This window comes from Anthonomus grandis, chromosome 14 (assembly GCF_022605725.1).
Source record: "Anthonomus grandis grandis chromosome 14, icAntGran1.3, whole genome shotgun sequence".
Classification (NCBI taxonomy): Eukaryota; Metazoa; Arthropoda; class Insecta; order Coleoptera; family Curculionidae; genus Anthonomus; species Anthonomus grandis.
In genome coordinates, this window is record NC_065559.1 from 9,671,417 (window position 1) to 9,696,467 (window position 25,051).

General features: G+C 33.4%; 2 protein-coding genes across 4 annotated transcripts in view; one reads left to right on the forward strand and one right to left on the reverse strand.

The window, feature by feature from the left end:
- Positions 1-1,212: 1,212 nt before the first annotated feature.
- On the reverse strand, positions 1,213-24,858 carry LOC126744410 (uncharacterized). 2 transcript variants are annotated; one of them, XM_050451795.1, is made up of 4 exons: positions 8,376-9,603; positions 8,133-8,311; positions 1,564-1,671; positions 1,213-1,445 (listed from the first exon to the last, which is right to left on the reverse strand). In XM_050451795.1, exons 1-4 carry the CDS (start codon positions 8,502-8,504, stop codon positions 1,244-1,246), a joined length of 618 nt encoding a protein of 205 aa, XP_050307752.1. In that variant the 5' UTR covers positions 8,505-9,603; the 3' UTR covers positions 1,213-1,243. The 2 variants fall into 2 exon arrangements, 1 of the variants encoding a protein (XP_050307752.1); XR_007663152.1 differs by lacking the exons at positions 8,133-8,311; positions 8,376-9,603 and adding an exon at positions 24,679-24,858 and having other exon boundaries at positions 1,405-1,445.
- LOC126744408 (esterase B1-like) overlaps positions 24,850-25,051 on the forward strand; it is a 35,616-nt gene continuing 35,414 nt past the window's right edge. The window contains exon 1 of one of the 2 annotated variants that reach the window (XM_050451793.1): positions 24,850-25,030. The gene's annotated coding sequence lies outside the window, so the exon portion shown is untranslated. The remainder of the gene's footprint in view (positions 25,031-25,051) is intronic. The other variant, XM_050451794.1, reaches the window with a different exon arrangement.

A 25,051-nucleotide genomic window follows, 5' to 3' on the forward strand; every position in this document is an offset into this window, starting at 1 on the left:
GATAAACATAATAGACTAAGGTAGCATTCATTTGGTTAAAGGGGCTCACAGGATTGCTAGGAAATGAATTGGCAGATAAAGAGTACAGGGAAGCAATTAAGACAGATCGGATTCTTCCCAAAGTAGACTTTAGTGATATAACTCTAATTATCCGAAAGAGGTCTCCAGAAACTTGGATAAAAAAATATCTTACATGTTTACCAATACTTCAAATAAATACCATACATTTTAATAAAAACATCCCTTAACAGGTATAGTACGGCTTCCAAATTTACCTGTTTAAGATATTTGACAGCACCTTTCTTCAGATTTCTAGTGAGTCATGATAATTTTAATAAATATTTACATAAACTAGGAATAAATGATGCATATATATGTGATTGTGACAACCAGTCAACCGATGATTTAAATCATATTTTGTTTGAATGTAAAAATAATTTTGACGCAGTGATGTTTCTGCATAATAAATTGAAAGAGCTTGGCTTGCTTCCTATGTGTCATACTTCACTTATGGTGAACGTAATTGCGGACGATGGAATGGAGTCTATTGTTCTAAAATTTTTAAAATTGTCCTTAAGGAAAATATAACTTGAAAGTATATGCACTACTTAGTAAATAATTTTAGTTACTTGGAGGTTACTTTAATCCCTTTATTTTTTCAAGATTGTTTACCTACCTATCCAAGCCTTCCTACGTTTTGTCTTTTAAAAAAATGTTCTGCATTGGATCCAGGACGAGAAGTGTGTGACCCTATCTATGATTCCCAGTATTAATTATTTTTGCACTATTCCTTTTTTATCCCCTTTTGTTGAAATTAGATACAAGGAAAATACAATGTCATACTACCCAATAGTGTAATTGCTTAATCCTATAGGGAACACATGGCTAAATGTGCCAAGCACAAGGCCCAAAAATGAAAAAAAAATTAATCCGGTGTTCGCTTCCTATTTTTTCACTTAAGTATATTATTCTTAATAAGCTCCTTTGATGTATCATTCTACTATAAATCCCTAATCGCCTGTTTTACTTTCTCTGTTTTTTTTTAAAATCGATGTTTAGATTTATTTAAATTCTAAATGATTATTGATTGTTACTCATATGCCTAAGCAACAACTTTGGTTTATATTTATAGTTATTCTAGGTGACACTCCAGGGTCTGCTTTGGTATCGCTAATAGGGACTGAAAGAGGTTATTAAAATAAAACATCTTAATAAGAATTACAACTTTTATTCTTTTAAATATTCAAATTTTTGTTGAATTGTTATTTATCCCAAGAAACTTAGAAATACCGTTTTTGTTTAAAATATCTCCCACATAAGTAAACATTTTTAAAACACTAAATGAACAATTCTTCTTGTATTTCTTACAATGACCTGTTTTAGCGGCTTGTTCTTCTGCTTCTTCATATTCCTTGGTAAGGTTGGTATTCAAAGATGTGGATGGCCTGAAAAAATAAACTTGTGCAACAAGTATGGAATTTTATAAAAAATTATTTGATAAAAAAGTGTAAGTGAAAAAAATACGAGTATGTCAGTTTTATTTAGTAATTCTTATTGACTTACGTTAATACTAGATGAACAAGGTCTCCAAGTATACCGGTACCAGATGTGGAAAGTTCAGTGCTTTCGCAGATGGCTCTTAGCAGGCAGGCTTTTCCTGGATGACCATGACTAAAATATTAAGAAAAATTTGTTAATAATAAATAAAGAGAATATTTAAAATACAGCGAGCTATAACCAGACAGACTCTTTTCTCAATAATACTAAAATAATTTCTTATACAGGGTGATTGATGGTTGATGGTACCTTAGACGCTTACGGAGAACGGAAAATAGAATTTTTTTGTAAATTTGGCATCATGGGTTTTAGCTAGTGATCTAACGATTAAAAATAACATTTTTAGCGATGCAGCATTGCCGCTTATACCAAAAAGTAGTAGCAACTTTGTTATTTTAAACGGAATTCCCTGTATATTATTTTATTTTCTGATCCGCTATCGCTTTATAATTGTTTTTGTATAAGTTATTCCTATACCTATCTTTAGTGGTTTTCGAGAAATTAATTATTTTCTTTATATCTTGACCAAAACTCCAAATAAATTTTTATTTGTATGGCACTGGAACGCGCAGAAAATTGAAATTATTAAAGTAATTTACGGAAGTATTGTAGAATAGTTTTCACTATAAAAATTTGTTCTACGTTACACAGGGTTGCTCAAAATTAGTGATTTTACCGCTAGATACAAAAATTGTGATATGTGCATTTTTTTAAATGGAACACACTGTACGAGGGTGGTCCCAGAAGTACCCGACCCAAGAAAGAAAACACGAAAATTTTGGAAAAAAAAATTATTTATTTTTCAACATAATCTCCTTTCAGCTCTATACACTTTTTCCAGCAATGTTTTATAAGTTCGATACCCTTTTTATAATAAGAACTGTCTTGCGCCTCGAAATAGCCATTAACTGCAGACATCACTTCTTGGAAAATCTTTGACCACTGAGCCAGTTTTTTAAGTTTGGAAACAGAAAATAATCTGAGGGGGCTAAATCTGGCGAATATGGTGCATGAAGTAGCAATTCAAACTTTAATTCGTTAATTTTGGCCACTGCAATAACGGATTTATGAGCTGGTGCATTGTATTGATGAAACAACACATTCTTATTAACCAAATGCGGCCGTTTTTGCTTGATTTCGCTCAAACGTTGCAATAAGTTCGCATAATACTCGCCGTTGATAGTTTTACCTTTATCAAGATATTCAATGAAAATTGTCCCTTGCGCATTCTAAAAAACCGACGCCATGACCTTGCCTGCAGATAAAACGGTTTTCGCCTTCTTTGGAGCCGGTTCTCCCTTTTGAGTCCATTGTTTTGATTGTTCTTTTATCTCAGGTGTGAAGTGATGGACCCATGTTTCATCCATGGTTATGAAACGACGCAAAAATTCTGCTTTGTTGCTATTAAATTTCGCTAAACACTCAATTGAAACATCTTCACGACACGGTTTTTGCTCGAGTGTGAGCAAACGCGGCACCCATCTTGCACACAGCTTTCTCATGTCAAATTTTTCAGTTAATATGCGATATACCGCACTATTTGAAATGCCTACTATGACCGCTAGCTCGCGCACTTTCAGTCGACGATCATCCAGTACCACTTTGTGAATTTTCTTTAAAATTTCTGGAGTCGTCAGCTCATTTGTTCGACCACTGCGATGCTCGTTTTGGCAGCTGGTACGTCCTCGTTTAAACTCTGCTACCCAATATATTACTGTTGTTAACGAAGGAGCAGACTCACCCAGAGTAGAATCCAGTTCAGCTTTTATACTGGTTGGGCTGAGGCCTTTCAAATAAAAGTATTCTATCACATAACGATGACCAGTTTTCTCCATTTTCACAAATTCACTGAAAACGTTCACTATTGATGGCTGCCAAACAAATACTAAACAACGTGGCGTCTTCAAACTTGAAACATGTGCTTTATAGATTGTATACTTTCTAATACACTGGTATTTTTTAAACTGCTACCGACATCTCTAGGTCAGGCCGGGTACTTCTGGGACGCCCTCGTATATTATAACATATTCTAAAAGGAAATTGAAATCTCTTTCTAATGAGGTTTCATGTTCCTATATCTAACCAGTTCGGTTTCTGAAATAAAAATGCATTTTTCACAATTTTTGTATCTAGCGGTAACATAACTAATTTTGACCAACCCTGTATAATGAATAACAAATTTTTATAGTAAAGCCTAATATACAATACTTCCGCAAATTACGCTCATAATTTTAATTTTCTCCGCGTTCCAGTGCCGTAGTAATAAACATTTATTTGGAGGTATGTTTTGGTCAAAAAATAAAGAAAATAATTAATTTCTCGAAAACCACTAAAAATAGGTATAGAAACACCTTATACAAAAATAATAATAAGGCGATAGCGAATCAGAAAATAGAATAATATACAGAATATTCTATTTAAAATAACAAAGTTGCTACTACTTTTTGGTATAAGTCGCAACGCTGCATCGCCAAAATAATTTTTAATCGTCAGACCACTAACCAAAAACCATGATGCCAAATTTTCAAAAAAATTATATTTTTCGTTCTCCGTAAACGTCTAAGGTATCATTAAGCATCAATCACCCTGTATAAACAGTATAAATAAATTTTACGTGTTTTTGTAAATTTTTAATTTTGTACAGGGGCAGAAATATAGAGGTGGTACCTTTTGCAATTGACATGATAACTACCATCCTCCAGAAAATGACTTCAATGTATTTATAAATGCGGTAACTAGTCTTGTTGAATTTTTAACTCTTAACAGTAATAGTATTTGTCTTTGATGTTTTGTATTCTTATGGGCTTTTACAATACATTTTTGAAAATACAAAGCAGTTAAACTGCATTGATGATATCTTTGCTAATTTTGATGGTAAATTTTTCTTTAATTTTGTCAACAACTATTTTTGAGGCTGTTATATCAGATTATAAAGCTGTTCAAATTAAACTTGCATACGAGCCAGAGAAAATCAATGTTTTATAAACCCATACTGCCCAACTATAGAGAAACGCGGTAACTAGCAAAAAATCCGAAATTCGGTTTTGAGCACCATTGATTGTCTTATGTTGTTTTTTACACAAACTCAACACAAAAAAGCAGTAAGCTATATAACTTTGTTTAAAAATTTAAGAAAACATTTACTGCCTTTTGTAAAATCTAACCCCCTGCAAGTTAGAATGGTAGCAAGTGTACTATACAATGCAAAAAAGGAGTATTTTGTCATGCAGACTGTTGGATGCTGCCTTTTTGTGTTGAGCCAGCTGATTTAAATTTAACTTCCAAACAAAGACCAACGAGGTAAAAATCCACATTCTAACAAACTTGATAGACAAGTGATATTAGCACATGTTCATTCATTTAATCCTTCAATATCACACTACCGTCGAAAACATGCGCCCAGAGTAAAATATTTACCTAGGTAACTATTATGCATAATGATTTTTTTTTAATTTCCGCAATATATATGCGGGTACGAAGATTATCGGAAATTACTATTTAGTGAAAATATCAGGTTCACTAAACTTAGTGTAAAAAATAGTCAGACAATATAAACCGTGCAAAAACAGCACGACATTTATATCAGAAAGATGCAGCTATTAAGTAAGATTCAAAAACTATCTACGTTTCAGCAGATTTGGAAAAAATAATAATGCTGCCTAGAATGGAGAACTTCAAAAAAGTTTTGTTTACACAAAGGCTTGTTTTGTACAACGAAACATTTGTAACCCATGGGACAAAAAATAAAAAGATTCTACCGGTTGCAGTTGCTTAGCACGAAGCCATTCGTGGTCGAGGAAAAGAGGAACTGATCAGCACCTTTTTTCAGTTCATGCTTCATGATCGTGACTGACTTGATAAAAACTGGACCTTTATGACGTTTCTCGTTTCTATTGTCAAATTATCGAAGATAGCTGCTGAGACCCTTTTACTGAACTATTTCGAGCCAGGACATACATTTATTTCGGCTGATTCCCGAAGTCGAACAATGGAAGGGTTACAACAAAAGTTATGCATATTAAAGATTTCTATGATTTTTAAGATTTCTCGTCATCCCACAAAAGAAACATTATCGAGAAGGAATAAATACTCTTGTCAATATTAACCAAGTTAAGGTCTCTTGAGGTTCTTTCAATTTGGAAATAAAATCATACCTTAATTCTAGTGTATTCAAGACACTTAATTTTTTACGAGGGAACATATGTAAGAAGAAGGATATTCCAGATCTAGTCTGTCACAGTATTCCATTATTAGAACTCATGGAAGAAAACAGAAAGGACTTTTGGTTAAACTTGCCACTTACTACGAACACTCAAATTATTAGAAAAACTTGTAATAGAAGGAAATCTAGATAAAATGTTAGTTTCCTACTGCGTTTTATTTCTATCTATAAATATAAGATTCCGCAATGGAAAAAAGCACTTAATTTAAAACCAGCAGAATCAGGCAGCATATGCCACTTACTGTTTTTAATTATCAATAAAAAAGTACACGAATGAACAGAAAAAAGCAGCATGTGTATTTAAAAATTCGTTTGCAAACTTTTTCTTTTTTTGGAAATTGAAACTAAATTCAAAGTCTTTTTCCCAATGTCAAATGTAGGTTTTATGAGTAATCTCTCTTAGAAAACCCTTGGCGAACGCAAAGTGGTGATTTATAGTTACTGCCTTTCTCTATAATTGGGCAGCATAACTCTCTGCACTCTCTTGGTCAATAATTAATAAAGCATTATTTTTATTAGTTTATTAGTCAATATTATAATGCATCTTTGACTGTAAAGAACATATATATGGTGCAAAACCATCGTGTCTCCTGGTTTAATAATCATTTGAGGCAAATACGTGAAACCTTACTTTTCTTAAATTATTTATATGGAAAAATTCTCACCATCCTGAAATTAGTATCCAGAAAGAGATATAGAAATAAGCTAATATTTGCGAAAAAACGAACATATTTTCAATTTATACAAGAAACCCACTGAACAAGGGCACTTGGCACATTGTAAACCAAAAAAGGAAAGTCATGAAAGGCAAACATACCATGGACTTCACTATATCTGAGCTTAACAGCATAGCAAAGAAGAGATTTATGATATAAATGTCCCTTTTAAAAAAACTTAGAGCATTAATATGTCCTCTTACCAAGCTTTTAAACTTATCTATAAATGAGAGAGTCTATCCAAGCAGTTTTAAAATTCAAAAGGCATACCAGTTTTTAAAAAGCAGAAACTACTTAAATAACCACCGTCCAATATCTTTAATCCAATCATATTAAAAATGTTTGAACTACTTCGACAAAACACTTTATACATACTTTAAACAATATATAAATCTTAATAGCTTTCAATTTGGTTTAGGTGAAAAACAACCTACTACAAGGTCATTTTTGGAGTTTATGGAGTATGTGATTAGAGGTTTTAAAATGACATCCCACATTGGAGGTGACCTTTCAGATATTTTGTGACCTTTCAAATGCCTTTGACTGCATGTCATGCCATGAGATCCTTCTTATTAAAGTCAAACACTATGGCTCACTTGAAATCTAACTTATTAAGAGAATGCAAAAAATTTATTTAGCAGGAACTTTATCTGAAAAATGTCAAATATCTCATAGTGAACTTATTAAGGAACACATAAATTTATTATTTAAGTCAATAATATAGACAAGTTGGTTGTCTGTAGAGTACTGCTGTTTGCAGATGGCACTACAGGTCTCTTTAGGAATAAAAGTGTGCAAGAGTTAGATCTGAAGCTGTTGGAAGTGAAGTCCAATTTAAGCAGATAGTTCAGTACAAATAAACTTAGCCTGAATATCAACAAAAGAGAAGAAACGCTTTTTTCATTGCGGAATGTAGAGGGTGGTAGGTATTAGTTTTAGGGGTTTAGATGAAGTTAACATCTTTTTGGATCCTATTCTGATATTTGATAAACATATGAATGGTGTTGCAGTGGACTATCAAAGCATATTAATCTCTTGAAAGACTTAAGAAAAACAGTTAATAAAAATGTTTGGTTTTTGGTATATCATTCCATAAAATCTGGAAAGTGGAAGATCTGGGTTTCAGGGATTATGTCATAGATTCTTTTAAAAGTTATAATCTCCTTACGCTGCCATCACATTATATCTTTAAATGCCTAATATATGCCAGAAATAATTTGCATAAATATAACCAAAGATCAGAAGTTCATAACTATAACACGTGGCAAGTAAGTCTTCTAGAGATTGAATTCCCGACACTCATCAAATACATAAACCTCAAGCTTTTTCCATAAGCTTTTAAATGTAAAACTTTTTGCTTCCTTTGTAAAAAAAAACTGTTGGCTAATAGAACTTTTTATATCCCGTTGATAAGTATTTAATAGAGGTAGAATTATAAGAGTCTAGGGATACTTTATGTATCTAGTAGTATATAACATCATTTTAAAATCATTAAAGTTTCCAAGTATATAATTTCTTTTAATTGTCTTTTAAACTTTGATGCCTGTGCTAAATCATGATATTTAAATGATGTTATCTTAAGCTTTTTCTACCTTACTTAAGCTAATATTTTCTAATAATTGTTAATACTAACGCACCTTTCAAGTTTTCGCTCAAATAAATTATATAGAATTTGACGTGCAGTTGCAGCAATGATGGGCGGAAAAGCAAATTCCGTTTGGTTTTCAGGTAAACCATAAGTTGCCTCAAAGTTTACAGCTATAAACACATCTCCTGGAGTAGGGGCCTTAAGAGGCACAGCGAAAGCCGTTAAAATCTACAAATATGTATTTGTATTTATTTCCAACAAATGGATACTATCATATAAAATAATAACTTACGCCCATATAAGGACCTCCATATGGAAAATGAAAATATGGGTTCTTAATATGTTCAAAATTTCCATTTATCTGAGCAACGTGCACAATTAAAACACAAAACACAATCGCGAATTTCCAAAAACCACTCATAATTAAATAATTTTAAAAGATATATCATGTAGCAAGTGCGGATGTAAACTGGCGTATATTTCTTGGTGACTAAGTGAACCAGAAAGACATTCTTTGGGTGAGACTTAGATGTTTGAACAAGAAGTTAGCATTGAATTAAATTACGGTTAGTCTGACCGTATACACATATACAGTAGATAAAATCCCAAGCGTAATTAAAAAAACAAATATGCCTACTTCCTCTGCACCGATCTATCTTTTGGCCCCAATTAGTACCGAACAGAAGAAAGTTTTGCAAAAAATTAAACCTACTTTATTATTTGTATGTTTTTGTTTTTATATTAGACCAAAACTGTAATATAGTATATGAAATTTATAAGATTCGAAGTTGAAGATCAAGATCACAAGATTTTCGCGTTTCTCTTAAAAGAATCTTTTTTTCTTATCACTGAAATATGTTTTAAGTTCAATTAGCACTAAGAAAGAAGAAAGGTGTTGGAAAAAAACTATTATTATAAAAATGTAAATACGTAAATTATTCTGCTAGTTTTTGTACAATTTTATTAGTATTCTGTGGTTAATGTTGATTCGTAGGGTTTCTTTAGGGTTCTACTTACGTTTGGTTTATTATTTTCATCTATAGTGTTTAGTTTTTAGGTAGTTCATCTTGTTTAAGAGCCCCATTTTGGCCCCAATTTAAGTTATTTAGGTTATATTATTGTAAATCCCTGTAGTTCTAATTTTCTAGAATTTGTATACTTGCTTGCTTTGACTGTCAGTATTCTCCTAAAATTATTGGTCTCTTTGGGCAAAAACAATGAAGATAATTCTAAATATTTCGAAACTGTTCCATCGGGTTTTAAAAAGGACGCGCTTCGTGACAATTCATTCAGTTTTAATTGTTTAGTCAGTTTTTATTTTGGAAACAATTAAACGACAGTCAAGGCGAGTTAGGTTAGTGTTTTTGACGTTGACAATAAAAGTGTGTTCCCGAATTTCGTTACAATTGGTGTCAGAAGTAAAGGATATTTGGAAGCTCATTTTAGTGGATGCCTTTAACAAGAACTCAGGCCAAGATGGAGACCGAGAAATTGATGGAGCTGCTATTGAGGAAGTTTGACGAGCAAAAAGTAGAACAAGAAGAACGAGACCGTAAACAGAAGGAAGAACAAGAAGAACGAGACCGCAAACAAGAAGAAAGAGACCGTAAACAAAAGGAAGAACAAGAAGAACGAGACCGTAAACAGAGGGAAGAACAGGAAGAGCGAGACAAGAAACAGGAAGATTTACTTAAGACAATTAAATCTGACCTGAAGAAAGAAAATGAAGACCTGATTCAAACCATGAAAGATGACTTACTGAATTTAAAAGATAATCTTAAAAAGGAGCAGGAAGAACGAGACAGAAAACAAGAGGAACGAGTTTTACAACTTAAAGAAGATCTGGAGAAGAATCAGAAACAATTAATGACTAACTTTGAAGCAACAGTAGAAGAAGAATTGGGACAAGTACAAAAAAAGATCCAAGAACTAGAGATGAAAGTAAAACAGACCCCTCTTTATCCCGATCCTAGAATACAAACAATGATGAAAGTAAAGCCACCAAAATTCGACGGCAAAGAAGCATGGAGTACCTATTTGAATCAATTTGAGGCCGCTGCTAGGGGAAATCGCTGGGATAACGAAGAAAAGGCAATCAATCTTAAGCTAAGCCTTAGAGGAGAAGCTACAGAAATATTAAGAATGGTGCCATCTGAGGATCAGTCAATTTCGACGTACTGGTGTGTACCTTAGAGATGAGATACGGTGAAGCCTATCTACAACAAGTGTACCAGGCTCAATTGAAATCTAGAAGACAACAACCCGAGGAAGGACTTCAACAGTTTGAGGCCGATGTTGCTTGATTAGTAAATCTGGCTTACTCTTCAGCCCCAACAGAGTTCCGAGAACAAATTTCTATAAATTATTTTATTGACGGAGTTCGAGATTTAGATACTAACCACGCTCTAAGGATGGCTCATCATAAAAGTATTTCAGAAGCTTTGGCCCATGGACTAGAGTATGAGGCAGCTTTTCAAGCAACTAGAAGGCAGACACGAATAAGACAAATCAGAACTTCGGAAAGTGATCTCGAAGACCGCCTAAAGAAGATTGAATCATTATTAGCGAGGAAACCTAAAAGACCATTGCAATGCTGGAATTGCAATGAGGAGGGGCACCTTAAACGTCAATGTCCCAAGCCTTTAAGAGATCCAAGGAACCAGGAAAACTTCAACTTCATGCTGGCTGGGTGCTACCAAGCCCCACGTATAAGACTAAACCGGCTGCCACATCCTGGAGAGAGCTTGGTAGTACCGGGAAAAATATGCGGCCGTGAATGTGAGATGGTAGTGGATACAGGATCAAGTCATACTATCGTGAAGCCGAACATCGTAGCACACTGTAGGCTCTCAGCACCACCGAATTTAATTCTGGAGTCTGCAAATGGAAAAAGGATCCCGATTCTTGGATTGCATGAAGCTACAGTTACAATTGGCTTAACAACATTCCAACAGCCAGTACTAGTGGCAGAAATCATGGATGATGTCATATTAGGATTAGATGTTATGAATGCTCAGCAGTTTAAAATGGATGTATATAACCGGATATTGACGACGAGAAATGAAGAGATTTTTATGCATCACCTATATGAAGATAAAGTAAATACCAGAGTCGTTAAGTTATTCAAGGATGTTACTATACCAGGAAATTCAGAGGTGGTGGTTTATGCTACAACTGGAGGAAAAGAGGGAGAAACTGTTTTGATTGAGCCCATGGAAAACTGCAAACTACATGGTCAAGGAATTTTTCCAGCCAAGACATTCTCTACGCAGAAGAAATCTACTATTTTGGTTCGAATGGTAAATTTAAAAGGATATGATCAACACCTGAAACAAGGAGAGAACATTGGCGTATGCTCTGAAGTAGTGGCAGTCATGAAAAATGCTGATAGAAGTCGTTATTCAAACAGACCTTTTCCTGTATGTTTACAAAACCTATTTGAAGAATCTTCTGTCAATTTAACCATGGACCAGTGTAGTAAATTGAGACGTCTTCTTGAAGAAAATCAAGATGTGTTTTCCTTGCACGATAAAGACCTGGGAAGAACTGATTTGGTGCAGCATCGAATTAACACTGGAGACAATGCTCCGATTAAACAAGCACCTCGAAGATTTCCGATAGCTAAACAAGGAGAAGTTTCCCCAATGCTTCAAGAAATGAGGACACAAGGAGTGATAGAACCTTCTCAGAGTCCTTGGACATCTCCAGTTGTGCTAGTGAAGAAAAAGGATGGATCCACTAGATTTTGTGTAGACTATCGGCGACTAAATGACATTACCAAGAAAGACAGTTATCCCCTACCAAGAATTGACGACACCCTGGACACGCTATCAGGTTCACAATGGTTCTCAACACTCGATCTAAAGAGTGGATACTGGCAGGTAAAGATGCACCCAGACGATAAGGAAAAGACCGCATTCTCGACTGGAACAGGACTTTGGCAGTTTACAGTAATGCCCTTTGGACTCTGCAATGCTCCAGCTACCTTTGAAAGACTTATGGACACAGTTTTACGTGGAATGACTTGGGAATCATGTTTAGTTTATCTGGATGACGTTATCATACTGGGGAAAACATTTGAAGATCATTTGAAGAATATTCAATAGGTATTTGTTAAACTGCGAGAGGCCAACCTGAAGCTAAGTCCTAAAAAATGTTGCTTATTTCAAAAAGAAGTTCGATACCTTGGCCATGTAATATCAGAAAAGGGTGTCAAGACTGATCCAGATAAAGTAGAGGCGATCGAAAAATGGCCACGACCCACTGACAAACACCAGTTAAGAAGCTTTCTGGGCCTTTGTACCTATTACAGAAGATTTGTAAAAAATTTCGCTAATCTTGCAAAGCCTTTACATAAGCTCACGGAGGACAAAGTGGTATTTAGTTGGTCAACAGACTGTGAAGAAGCATTTCAACGGTTAAAAAGAGCACTATGCACATCTCCAATTTTGACATATCCGATTCCTGGACAACCTTTTATTTTGGATACCGATGCGAGTAATGCTGGAATTGGGGCCGTTCTATCACAAAAATATGAAGATGGCGAGCAAGTGATAGCTTATTTCAGTAAAACGTTATCAAAACCAGAAAGAAACTATTGTGTCACCAGACGAGAGCTTTTGTCAGCAGTAAAAGCTATTGAACATTTCCATAAATATTTGTATGGTCAACGATTTATCGTTAGAACCGACCATGCTTCGTTGAAATGGCTGTTTCAGTTTAAAAATCCCGAAGGACAAATAGCAAGGTGGCTTCAACGATTACAAGAGTATGACTTTACAATAGAACATAGGAAAGGCGCATATCACCAAAATGCCGATGCTTTATCGAGAAGACCCTGTATTGAAACATGTCAACATTGTTTTAAAAAGGAATCAAAACAGCATCCAGAGATATTTACTTGTAATAGTATCGGCCTTCGCAGTTCTAAAGAGTGGGATGTAGCTAGTTTAATCCAAGATCAGTGTGATGACCCAGTATTTGGTCTTATTTACGAACTGAAATCTCGAGAAATTTCAAAACCAGAATGGAAAGACATTTCTGACAAATCTCTAGAACTTAAAGCTTATTGGTCTCAATGGAATTCATTGGTTATAAAAGATGGATTATTAAAAAGAGTCTGGGAGAGGGTAGATGGAAAAGAAAAGACATATCTGACAGTCCTTCCTCGAAAACGTATTCCGGAAGTCCTTGAAGCTGTTCATGGCGGTGTCGGCGGAGGACATTTTGGAGTTAGTAAGACCTTGGCAAAAGTGAGAGAACGGTTTTACTGGCTGAACAGTCATCAAGATGATGAACGCTGGTGCCGACAGTGTGAGCAGTGTTCGTCAAGCAAGGGCCCAAAAACCCGGACAAGAGGAAAGATGATGCAGTATCTTGTTGGTGCACCCTTTGAGCGAATTGCCATAGACGTAGCAGGACCCTTTCCTACTAGTAGCTCCGGAAACCGATATGCTCTTGTTGCTATGGATTACTTTAGTAAGTGGCCCGAGGTTTATCCGATTCCAAACCAAGAAGCAACGACAGTAGCTGAAGTGCTGTTCCAGAACTGGATTTGTCGATTTGGTGTACCCAGAGAGATACATTCAGAACAAGGAATGAACTTTGAGTCACAAATATTCCAACAAATATGCCAGTTGCTGGGAATCAATAAGACCCGTACAACCCCACTACACCCTCAGTCTGATGGAATGGTTGAAAGATTTAACCGCACATTTGAAACCTATTTAAGGATGGTAGTAAACTCTAAGCAAACCGACTGGGATACCTGTATACAACCATTCCTATTGGCATATCGTTCTTCTATCCACAAGTTAACTGGAAAAAGCCCGGCAAAAGTTGTCTACGGTGATGAACTTCGTTTACCTTTGGACATTATTACTGGAAGACCCCATAAGTCTGAAACCCTTGAGGAGTACGTCGACCATTTACAAGAGCGTTTACAAATTGTTCACGAACAAGCACGGGATAAACTTCATCTAGAAAGTAACAGAATGAAATCACGTTATGACATAAAGGCAAATTCTACCGGTTTTAATCCTGGGGATAAAGTCTGGTTATACAATCCACGGAGGACGAAGGGCAAGTCACCAAAGCTCCAGAAGGATTGGGAAGGTCCATTCAATGTGGTCACCAGAATCAACGACGTGGTGTACCGTATCCAACGACATCCGACAGCGAAGATGAAAATTGTAAACATCGTCCGGCTAGCGCCCTATCATGACTCAGGTGGTCCCATGTTTGATCGGGACGATCAAACTTGAGAGGGGAGCAGTATTATGAAAATGTAAATACGTTAATTATTCTGCTAGTTTTTATACAATTTTATTAGTATTCTGTGGTTAAAGTTGATTCGTAGGGTTTCTTTAGGGTTCTACTTACGTTTGGTTTATTATTTTCATCTATAGTGTTTAGTTTTTAGGTAGTTCATCTTGTTTGAGAGCCCCATTTTCGCCCCAATTTAAGTTATTTAGGTTATATTATTGTAAATCCCTGTAGTTCTAATTTTCTAGAATTTGTATACTTGCTTGCTTTGACTGTCAGTATTCTCCTAAAATTATTGGTCTCTTTGGGCAAAAACAATGAAGATAATTCTAAATATTTCGAAACTGTTCCATCGGGTTTTAAAAAGGACGCGCTTCGTGACAATTCATTCAGTTTTAATTGTTTAGTCAGTTTTTACCTTGGAAACAATTAAACGACAGTCAAGGCGAGTTAGGTTAGTGTTTTTGACGTTGACAATAAAAGTGTGTTCCCGAATTTCGTTACACTATGTATAGTAGTTTGTTCTATTATTTGCGTTTTGCTTTATATCTGATTTAAATTATACAGTGCTTTCATTTCAAAACGATCCACCCTTAATAACTTTCTCCAAAAAAAAAAAAAAAAAACACGTCAAATTAGATATACAGGGGGACATTTAATTATGCATTTACTGAAGTTCTGTCAATCACCTCCTCATTTCCAGCTAACCTCACTTTAATATGTCAAATGGGAACCCCCATCGTGTGATACATCATAGTAAGCAGCGTAGAATTCTCTATTCAACGGTGCCAAAAACAATGAAATCGGTAAATGTGTAAGCAAATAGTAAGCGAAAATATCTAGAAATAATGAATATATATGTATAATTTATAATTTCCTCAAATTTACTGCATTTAAATGATAATTTATAGGTGATTACTACCTAACTACAAGCATTATTCTAATTTGCATTTATAAGTGTATTTGCAAATGCAAAACATAATAATCAAAACCAACATAAAAGGCACGTTAAATTGGACCATGCCTTTTCTACGTAATTTAGGGTCAATTGACTTTAATAAGTTCAATTGCAACTAATTTCTGGTATGCAAGTCTGTATTACTAAATTAAATAGTTTTTTATTATGTATTTTTCGATAATAAGCATGTTGTGAATAATTATTGAAAATCGATTATTAACAAGAATTATAATAATTATTGACTTTTCGTCGAACTCTAAATGTCACAATTACTTCGTGGTTTCAACAAGGTAATTATTTTCAGCAATACATTTATTGCATATCTATACTATACCCAACTTAATGATGATGAGCTTCCAATTAACTTGTCAATTAACCATAAAGTGGAACTGCTTTGAATAATTTCGAGTATATTTAATAATACGCCATAAGCCTGCGTTTGATGTAGAAATGTTCCATGTTAATTAAATGTCCCCTAAAATTCCACTTCCTGCCACCTCGTTTGTCGAATAGAGTTGACCTATTATTTTTGATTTTAGATTTTGTATATGAAGAGATACATTTTCGTTAACTTATTTTATTTTTAATATAAAGAAATTTTAAAGTTAAATGTATTTTTAAATACTATTGGCAGACACAGTATAAATATTTGTAAAATTATAGTTTTGATTATAATAATTACATCAACCAACCTGGAAAGCTTCATAAAAGAACTAGGATACATATACAAAGACTATACAAAAAATTGTTTTACTATCAACAGCCGTAAGACTCCGAAAATTTCTGGATTTAATGTACCTTTTTTAGGAAATCCTACCATCCCAAGTATTGCGAATAAGACGGAGCGCCGTTGATGCTGGAAGAAAGAAGAGACTGCAGACCACGTCATCGAACCCAGCACTCACTCCCTCAATAGTAGTTAAATCTAGTATGTAGCTTATATCTATAGATGATTTATATACTCTTGCACATCTTGTAAGAGAGATATCAAAATTAGTATTTAGAGTTATTCATTTATTGATAAATGATTTATAAAAGTCATTTCTTAGTCAACCTGTAAGCACTTATTCACTTTATTTATTAACCTTAAACATCCAAGACAGATCATTAATGCTAGCTGATACAAGGCACCATCATCATCATCGTACAGCCTGTAGTGTCCACTGCTGTATATAAGCCTCCCTCAATCATTTAGTCTTTCTTTTCAAACCTAGTCTCTTCCACTCTCGCTGTGATAGAGTGATAAAGAATGATACTGTTACCCTTCTTTTATTTTTCATGTTTGCTTATATCGGTTTACTCTCAGCTCATGGCCTAAATATTTAAGTTTGTCATATGTTGAGCTTTTGTATGGTTAATTTTTAGACATATCTCATCTGACCCTTAAAAACTCTTAGATGTTGGTCTGCTACTCAAATTGTTCCAGTGACGAAATTAATTAAACAATAGTTAGTATGTTTCATGTTTTCAGTGAAACATGAATGCTTGCATGATTTTTTGAAGTAGCTCTGAAGCTACAGATTTCCCATATAGGATGTTGTAAAAAGTGATAAGATCCTTCCTCTTATGGCGGGCAGTGATATGGAGCATATTTAGCATATGAAGTATTGTAATTTTTTAAGGTATAAGAAGCAGACTAAATCTGTAAAACTGACAGGATCATGTTTTTTAGGTAGTGAGGTAACAAGAGATTCTTTCCAGCAATTTGGGAAATGACCATGTTCGAGACAACTATTGACAATATGAGTTATATGTAATATTATCACATGCAAATACAGTTTCACCATCTGAACTGTTATGCCATCAATACCTACAGCACTTGACCCAATACTCTGCACATACTTAAATACATCAGAGGGATCGACCAATTTGAAAGTAAATTGTATGCCTTTCCTTATTTTATTATTATTATAATTATCACAGTTGTTTGATTTTTTAAAAACGCTGCAGAAATATGTATTTATCTCTTCCACATTTACCAATTCGGGAGGAATCTGAATAACTGTATTTGTAAGAACATAAACATTGAGGTCTCTTAAAGTTTGCCAAACTTTTCGTCGAGTCTTGGGTCTCCAAATATAGCAAATAAGCCAACTTTTCCTTACATATAGAATTCTTAGTAAGATTTCGAAGCATTTTATAAGGTCCAAAATTTTCTGTAGAGTTGTTTAATTTACATTTGAGCCTTGCCTTGTCCCTTTCCCTCATTAAACCTCTTATTGCATAAGTCAACCATAGTGCATAAGGCTTAGTCACTCTAATGGACCTTACAGGAGCATGCTTATCAAATAAATACTTTATATTATGAGTCAGATACTCAACTTTACTATCTATATCATGAAGGTAGAACAATTCATCCCACCATACTTCAGACTGAAGGTCAAGTAAAAATTCAGGTTCATCGAAATGCTTAAAATCTCTTATAGTCAAACATTTTTCAGTTTTTATAATACATGTTATGTTTATATAGCAAAATGTCAATAGGTGATCACTTATCTCATTTGAATCTAATGTCCCACTCCGAGTTACAATATTTTTATCATTAATAAGAATTGGGTCTAGTAAAGTGGCTGTTGTATCAGTCAGACTAGTTGGTTCATCAATTACCTGAGAAAAGTCATAGCTATCAAATAATTTGCTGACTGGGTTTTGAATATTCATCATATTGATGTTTAAATCACCAAAAACTAAAACATACTCATCTACAGGCAATATTTCAGGTAATATTCTATCCAGATTTACACATTCTAATACATTATTAATTACTCTATAGATAACACCTACTGCTATGGATAACTTCTGCTTTACTCTAATACGTACCCAATAATGTTCAAAACCCTCTATTGATATTAAATTCATAAAGCTTAAACTCTCACATTTTATTGAGCCTTTTATGTAGAAGACTACGCCTCCACCTCTACCTCTATTACGATCTTTTCTATAAAAATTGTATCGTGGAATACCAACAGCATCTGATGATGTATCACTTGTTAACCATGTTTCCGTTACACCAATTATGTCAAAGCTATTATTCTGAATTATATTAGTGAATTCGACAAAACCTGTAAACACTGATCTAAGATTCAAGTGTCCAAAGCTAAGCACATGTTTTTCTATTTGCTTAAATACCATCTTCTATAAAGTATTAGTATAAAGACTTAGGCACACCTGGTCCAGGACCCTTTTCACGTCAAGTAGGAGAGTTTAGTAAATTTATCTGATATTTTAATGTTAAGATATATGGATATTGGATGCAGATAATTCCTGAATGGGAACGTTAACATTATGGCGTAAGCATACAGTGGAAAAATAGTCAGCAAATAGGTTAGCGATCTTCTCTCCAGGACAACTTGTCTTGTCTAAATATTTTATTGTATTTGAAAAAGAACTATTTTTTCCTTTAATATTTAACAAATAACCAACATTTCTTTATGCTAAAGCCAATAGCTATTTCAGGGAAGTGAACATATTGTGTATAGCATTCCTGTGTCAGATCCTTAGAAAGCTGTCTCAACCTAGAAAACTCCCGGAGTCAGTCAACTGATCGTCTTTGTTTACATTTTTTGTGTATTTTTTTCTTTTCAAAAATAAGATTCTTATGTTACATTGAACACCATACTGGGACTTTTCTAGCCGAGTATATTTTTAGAGGAATAAGAACTCAAATGCAATAAAGATAATTTCATAAAAAAATATTAACCATCATTTTAAGAGTCTTATTCAAAAATTTTAATGATATGTTATCATTTTGTCATTTTACACGTTTCATACTAAATCTAGGTAGTATTTTGGAATGGTCTTTAACAATTGCTATTGCGCCATTACATATATTCTTAATTAAAGCAACATATCTGTGGTCGACATATTTTTCACTAGCTAAAAGGGCACATCTTTGTTAGCCTTAATAATAGTAACATAAAAAAAGGAACAAAATAAAATTGGTTATAAGTAATTAAAATTTACATATTAAAGACGCGGCTAGGTTTACCATTAAATCTCTCGTTAATTTGCTTTAAAATGGGATACTAAAAATGTGCCACTAATACTTCCAGGAATTCTAAATTAAGCACAAAACAGTTTTTCAGAAATCCCAGGGTTCGAGCAGAGATCGGTAATATACAATATGTACTGTGCAGGTGCAGAAACGCAAACCTTTAAAGCTTTATGGAGTTTGTTAAAGGTGATGCCATAAAAGAGTATTTCTAGTCTAGTTACATTATTATTTTAATAAGTGACGTTATAGCATATATTTCTTAAAAATATATATGAAACCTCATTAAAATATTCTAGATAAGTATTTCGTATATCGGAAGAATTGGATTGTTTGTTCGCAACATTAACATAAGTTTAAGGTTAGTATTATGGACACATATAACACAGAAAATACTTATCATGGGCGTAGGTGATATTAATTTTTTAATAGGACCTATTTTTATCATTGAGTTAAGGCTCTCATTAGGTTGAATTTTTAAAATAAATTTGTTCTTAGAACATGTAATTATTTTACTATTTTTTTTAAATATATCGTTAAAATTTAATATAATAATAAAATTTTAGAAAAAATGTAATTTAATTTTTTTATAAAATGCCCAGTGTGTAATGTTATATAATCAAGATCACAGTAAATATACAAACTTAGAAGAACACAACCTAAAAGGATATTTCCAATGCAAATATTTGTAAATGCAATAGTTACCAAGTCAATAAAAAAAATAATGTCATTTTCACAGCTGTAATTCTGATAGGGTTTTGTGTTAGTTGCAAATTGGATTAATCCACCTCCGATTAATCATTTTGTTAATCCAAGGTGGATTTATCGCATCTCAGAACTAATTAACTATTTTTCAGACAGTAGTCTCTGTATTTTAGTATGACAAATCTTCCATTACTGAAAATATACAGGGCAAGTTAACTTGGATTAATGCAAACTAAAGGTGTTGTTGTTTTCGGAAATATGATCGGATATCAAATATGTCGATTATCATTTCAAATTGCCTTTATTATATATAGTAATTTATATTTATTATATATAGTAAAAAAATTATACAGGGATTCTCAAATGTGAGTTATTACTCTAATTATTCTTAGCCTATACTTTTGTCTTATACGTTTTTAAAATTTTTCATATTTGTCGGAGTGGTCTTAAAAACTTTGCATTTTAAGTAACCCTATACAAATATGTCAAAAGATCTGGGTAGTCATTTAAAGGCTACTCTCCTGCCAATCCATTAACCAAGAAATACATCATCCAGGTAGTCAGTGATAGATCATGCAAAATGAAGAGAACTGTTAAAACCAGATGTTTTATTTAAGACGTCAGCTTTTATAGGTTAAGTACACAATAGCCAAATTCAACTCCACTAAGATTTTCCTGGACCAGTTCTAGAACTCGAACACCAACAGTCTCTGTCCGAACATTTATTTTTCTGGAGGTTCATTATGTCCTTCGCTCATCCAATATTGTTTTTTTTCTGCTCAACAACTACAATTTTGACGATTTACCTCACCATTTAACATAAACGTTGGTTTGTAAGAAAATAGGACTCTTTCTATTTGTAGAACATTCCTGTCTAGTAGATCCATTATTTGTTCGCAAAACTGAAGTGTTTTATTCGGATCATCTTTTGTGATTTCCTGGAGGATTGTTATTTTATACGGATGAAATTTTCCAGCTTTAGGGACTCTTGTCACTGAAAACTGGCTCATTTCGAGTGCTCTAGCTATCTGCCTAGCTATCTGCTTGAATTTGAAATTATTTTCCTTCAATTTTTCGTTAAAAACTAAAAAAGCTCCCATTTGAGTGTTTTTGTGAATTTCAATGGTGAAAACTTATGCCGTTTGTGTCGCACCAAGGGAAAATGCCGATTGAAGCCGAAAATGCCGAGAACCAAGGAGTAAATACCGATACTGTCATAACATCATATCAATGGAAAACCGTCATCATAAACGTAGAATAGGGATTCATAGAAATAAACCTAAATAAAAACATATAAAGAACTCAATAATTTTTATTAGATAGATAGACCTTTACTCTAAAGAAGTACGTTAAAAAAATGCTTAAAGAGGTCGTTATCGATAATATTGGTTATAAATTAACTTTTATTAATAAATATTTATTATGTAAATATTTTTTAACGACGTCACTGGTCAAGATGCCCTGTGTCGATAGAATCAATATTGCGATCAAGCGGCGTTGCGATGTTGCCTTTTTCTCTTACATACGTTATCTCCATTCATTTAACTTTGAATATTGACTTCTTTATAGAGTATCTTATTAAACTTTATTTTAAAAAATGCCTCATATATTATTGAAAAGATAAACAGTATAGTAGTACAGTATAATAGAACAGTAATATTGATGTCTGCCTGTCAAAATAAAGTGACAAATTTTTATGATATTATAAAGTTTTTTTTTGTCATTTCTACACAAGCATTTGGCATCATTGCATCAAATAGGTTGCAAGCAAACAAACATCGCATAGTTCCACGGCAATGCTAATTTTAGCCTTTAAATGTTCCAAGATATTTGATAATGGCTTACTAATTAACAGCATTGGAAGTCTCACGAGCAGCGAGTACAAGTACTAATAAGGCCCATTTTTGCCTTTTCTTTTTTTATTTTGTCAATTTTTACACATTCAATGTAATTTAATTCATCCTAAAGTTTGTTCTTGCAAAAACTACTTACTAAAGATATCCTGTAAGAGTCAAATATTTCGCTAAATGTATTCCTGATGATTTAAATCAATGAAAAGGCGTTAGGTTTAGATTATGGTATAAATCTCTTTTGTTTGAATTAGGACAAGACCTTCCTTTAGTCAAAATCTTTAGTGACTGCATACTATATGCAAAAGTCAGTGTCTGTGTTTTTAGGTCTGATGGCAAAAACTAAGAAAAACTAGATAAAACATAAACCAGTATACATTTTTAATTAAACACATTTGACCCTAGAACGCACGCGCTTAGGTAAAATATACCCATGCCTTTTTCTTTGGTCCGTATCTTTGTGAAACGCGCGAATATCCGCCCCCCTCCTATAGTACCTTCCTAAAATAGATTATTCGTCAGTTTCATTTCGGTGACCATCGCTGTCGGACGCTTAAATTTTTTTTGTCTGCTATTGTTTTTGGCTGGGTAAAATTTACACATAGCGCGAGCGGTTACGTTCCAGTTTTTAAGTGTTTTGTTACCAACAGGTGTTATTTTTTTAATATTTAGGTAATGTCTGCATTGACATATTTTTTGCAGGCATAATATTATTCTAACAAATGAATAAAAAACCTGAAGATCAGTTGCTAAAATGGTACGACGAGTTAGAAAGTGACCAAGGCGAAGATATTCTAGGAGGTTAGGGAACAGATGAAGAAGATTATCTACACATTAGTGATCACGACTCAGCTTTAGAGGAGGCTCCTTTTGAAGAAAATGAAGCAATAATGAACATACCTGATATTCCCCTTTCAAATTTTGTGCGGAACTATGTCGGACGTGACGGAACTAAATGAAATAAAGATCGACCAAGTCAAAGTGTGCAAACGCCTAAACACAATAAGGTAACTGATCGACACAAACCAGGAGTACGTCCTGAAGCAAAGCATGCAAAGACGCCTCTAGAATCTCTTAGTCTTTTTTTATCTAATGATTTGCTTCAAAAAATTGTAGATTACTCCAACATTTACATTGATAAAATTAAACGCCAGTACTCACGTGAATGAGATGCTTTGTATACAAATCTACATGAAATAAAAGCCGTTATCGGGCTTTTGTACCTGGCTGGAGTTGCTAAGTCGTCACATGTCAACATATACGATTTATGGGCAACTGATGGTATGGATTTGGATATATTACCTGCTGTGATGTCGATATCTCGATTTAAATTTTTGATGAGATGTCTGGGTTTCGACAATATTTTGGATCGCCAAGAGCGAAAATTAGAAGACAAATTAGCTCCAGTTCGTGACATGTTTGAAGATTTTGTCCAAAAATATCAAAACATGTACACCGTATCAGAGAATGTGACAACAGACGAAATTTTAGAAGCCTTCCGTGGGCGATGTATGTTTCGGCAATATATCAAAAATAAACCGGCCCGTTACGGAATAAAAATTTTTGCCATGGTTGATTCAAAATGTGGGCAATACTGTGGTAAGAAGGAAGTTTCTGAAGGAGTAGGGGCTTTCTTTTTGTCAAGAACACATGAAAAACAGAGCAGCAATCACTACGTTGCCAAGAGACTTACTCCAAAAAATAAGGAAACATGCTGGAATTGAAACCATCGAGAACGTTCAAATAGCAACTGGTATCAGGGGATCTGGGACATCTGGGACAGAAAAACTACAATTTGTTGCTACAGTTACAAAATTTATATTTGTCGAGAGCATCAATACTGTTTTTGTGAAAATTGTGCAAAAAAAAAATGTTAGATTAGATTATAACTTGAAAATTTAACGTATCTATAATTTAACTTAACGCTAGTATTAAAGTTTTTTGTGTATTTAGTTAGTTCTATTTACTTGTACTACCTGAAGGTTTAATAAATATTTAAAAAACCTCTTTGTTTAAATATGGGTAAATTTTACCCATCGCGAGCGTTTGCGTCTGAAAACTAGCGCGGACCTCTGTAATATTTTGATTTTTTTTTACTTTATTTCATAATATTTATATCTTTAGTTTAATTTATTCTTCCTCTATTCATATTTTTATACGAGTGCCAGACAATGAGTTTCAGACAGGCGATATTTTTTTACACTCCCCTGAATATCTGAATTTTGTTTTTTATTTACAAATTGTTGCTATATGTTATTAAGTCAAGTCGTAGTGATTCTTACACTCACATTTATTAAATTTATTTGAGCTAAAGTATTGTAATTAAGTAATTAATGTAATTAAATTAGAAAACGTCATAAATGTTCATATAGTATAGGTCAAAATAGTCAATAAACCTATGTCTTATTAAACTCAATAGAAAATAAATGCAAGCTGCTACACTTTAAAAATTATCACCATTAATTAAAAATTGTTTTGATTATTAAAATTAATTTAGGATTTAGGTAAAATACAATTTAAAATAATGATTATTCACTCCATACTTTATTAAATGTATGCTCAGTATGTCGTCTGGCCCCTGATATCGAATCTTAACTTTTGCTCTCATATATTATTTACTCCTAATAATTTATTACTTAATATAATTATTTAAGTACTTTATGTTATCGACTTGTTATAACATATTGATATTTTTAATTTATAACATCCTGCTGACGAATTTACACGTTATTTACGAATTAAAAATAACAGGAAACCAATAAATAATACGCCAAGCAAAAATCACTCTCACACCAATAAATTTTTATTTGCAAAAAGTTGTACGTACCCTACGAAATGTCTCTTCGACTATATAGTGAAATTGTTTAACTTTCTATAAAAAACGGCTTAATACATAACAAACTAAACCAAATTAATACAGGAATCACACATCGATTAATCAGTCAACATCGATTAAAACACATGATATTGCATTGTGTTGGTGCGCCACTAGTATTATAAAATACTCATTACATTCAGTGGCGCTCTGACGTATTTATGCGATACACGCATGAACGAGAAGGTTGCCTGGAAAATAAAAATAAATCCAGAGCGTGTTGTATTAGTTGTTTTTAAGTGTCAAACGGTGTACTGGTATTTAAAATTATAATATAATTTGTGAATGTTAATTTAGGTAAAATGTAAATATTTTATAATTAATC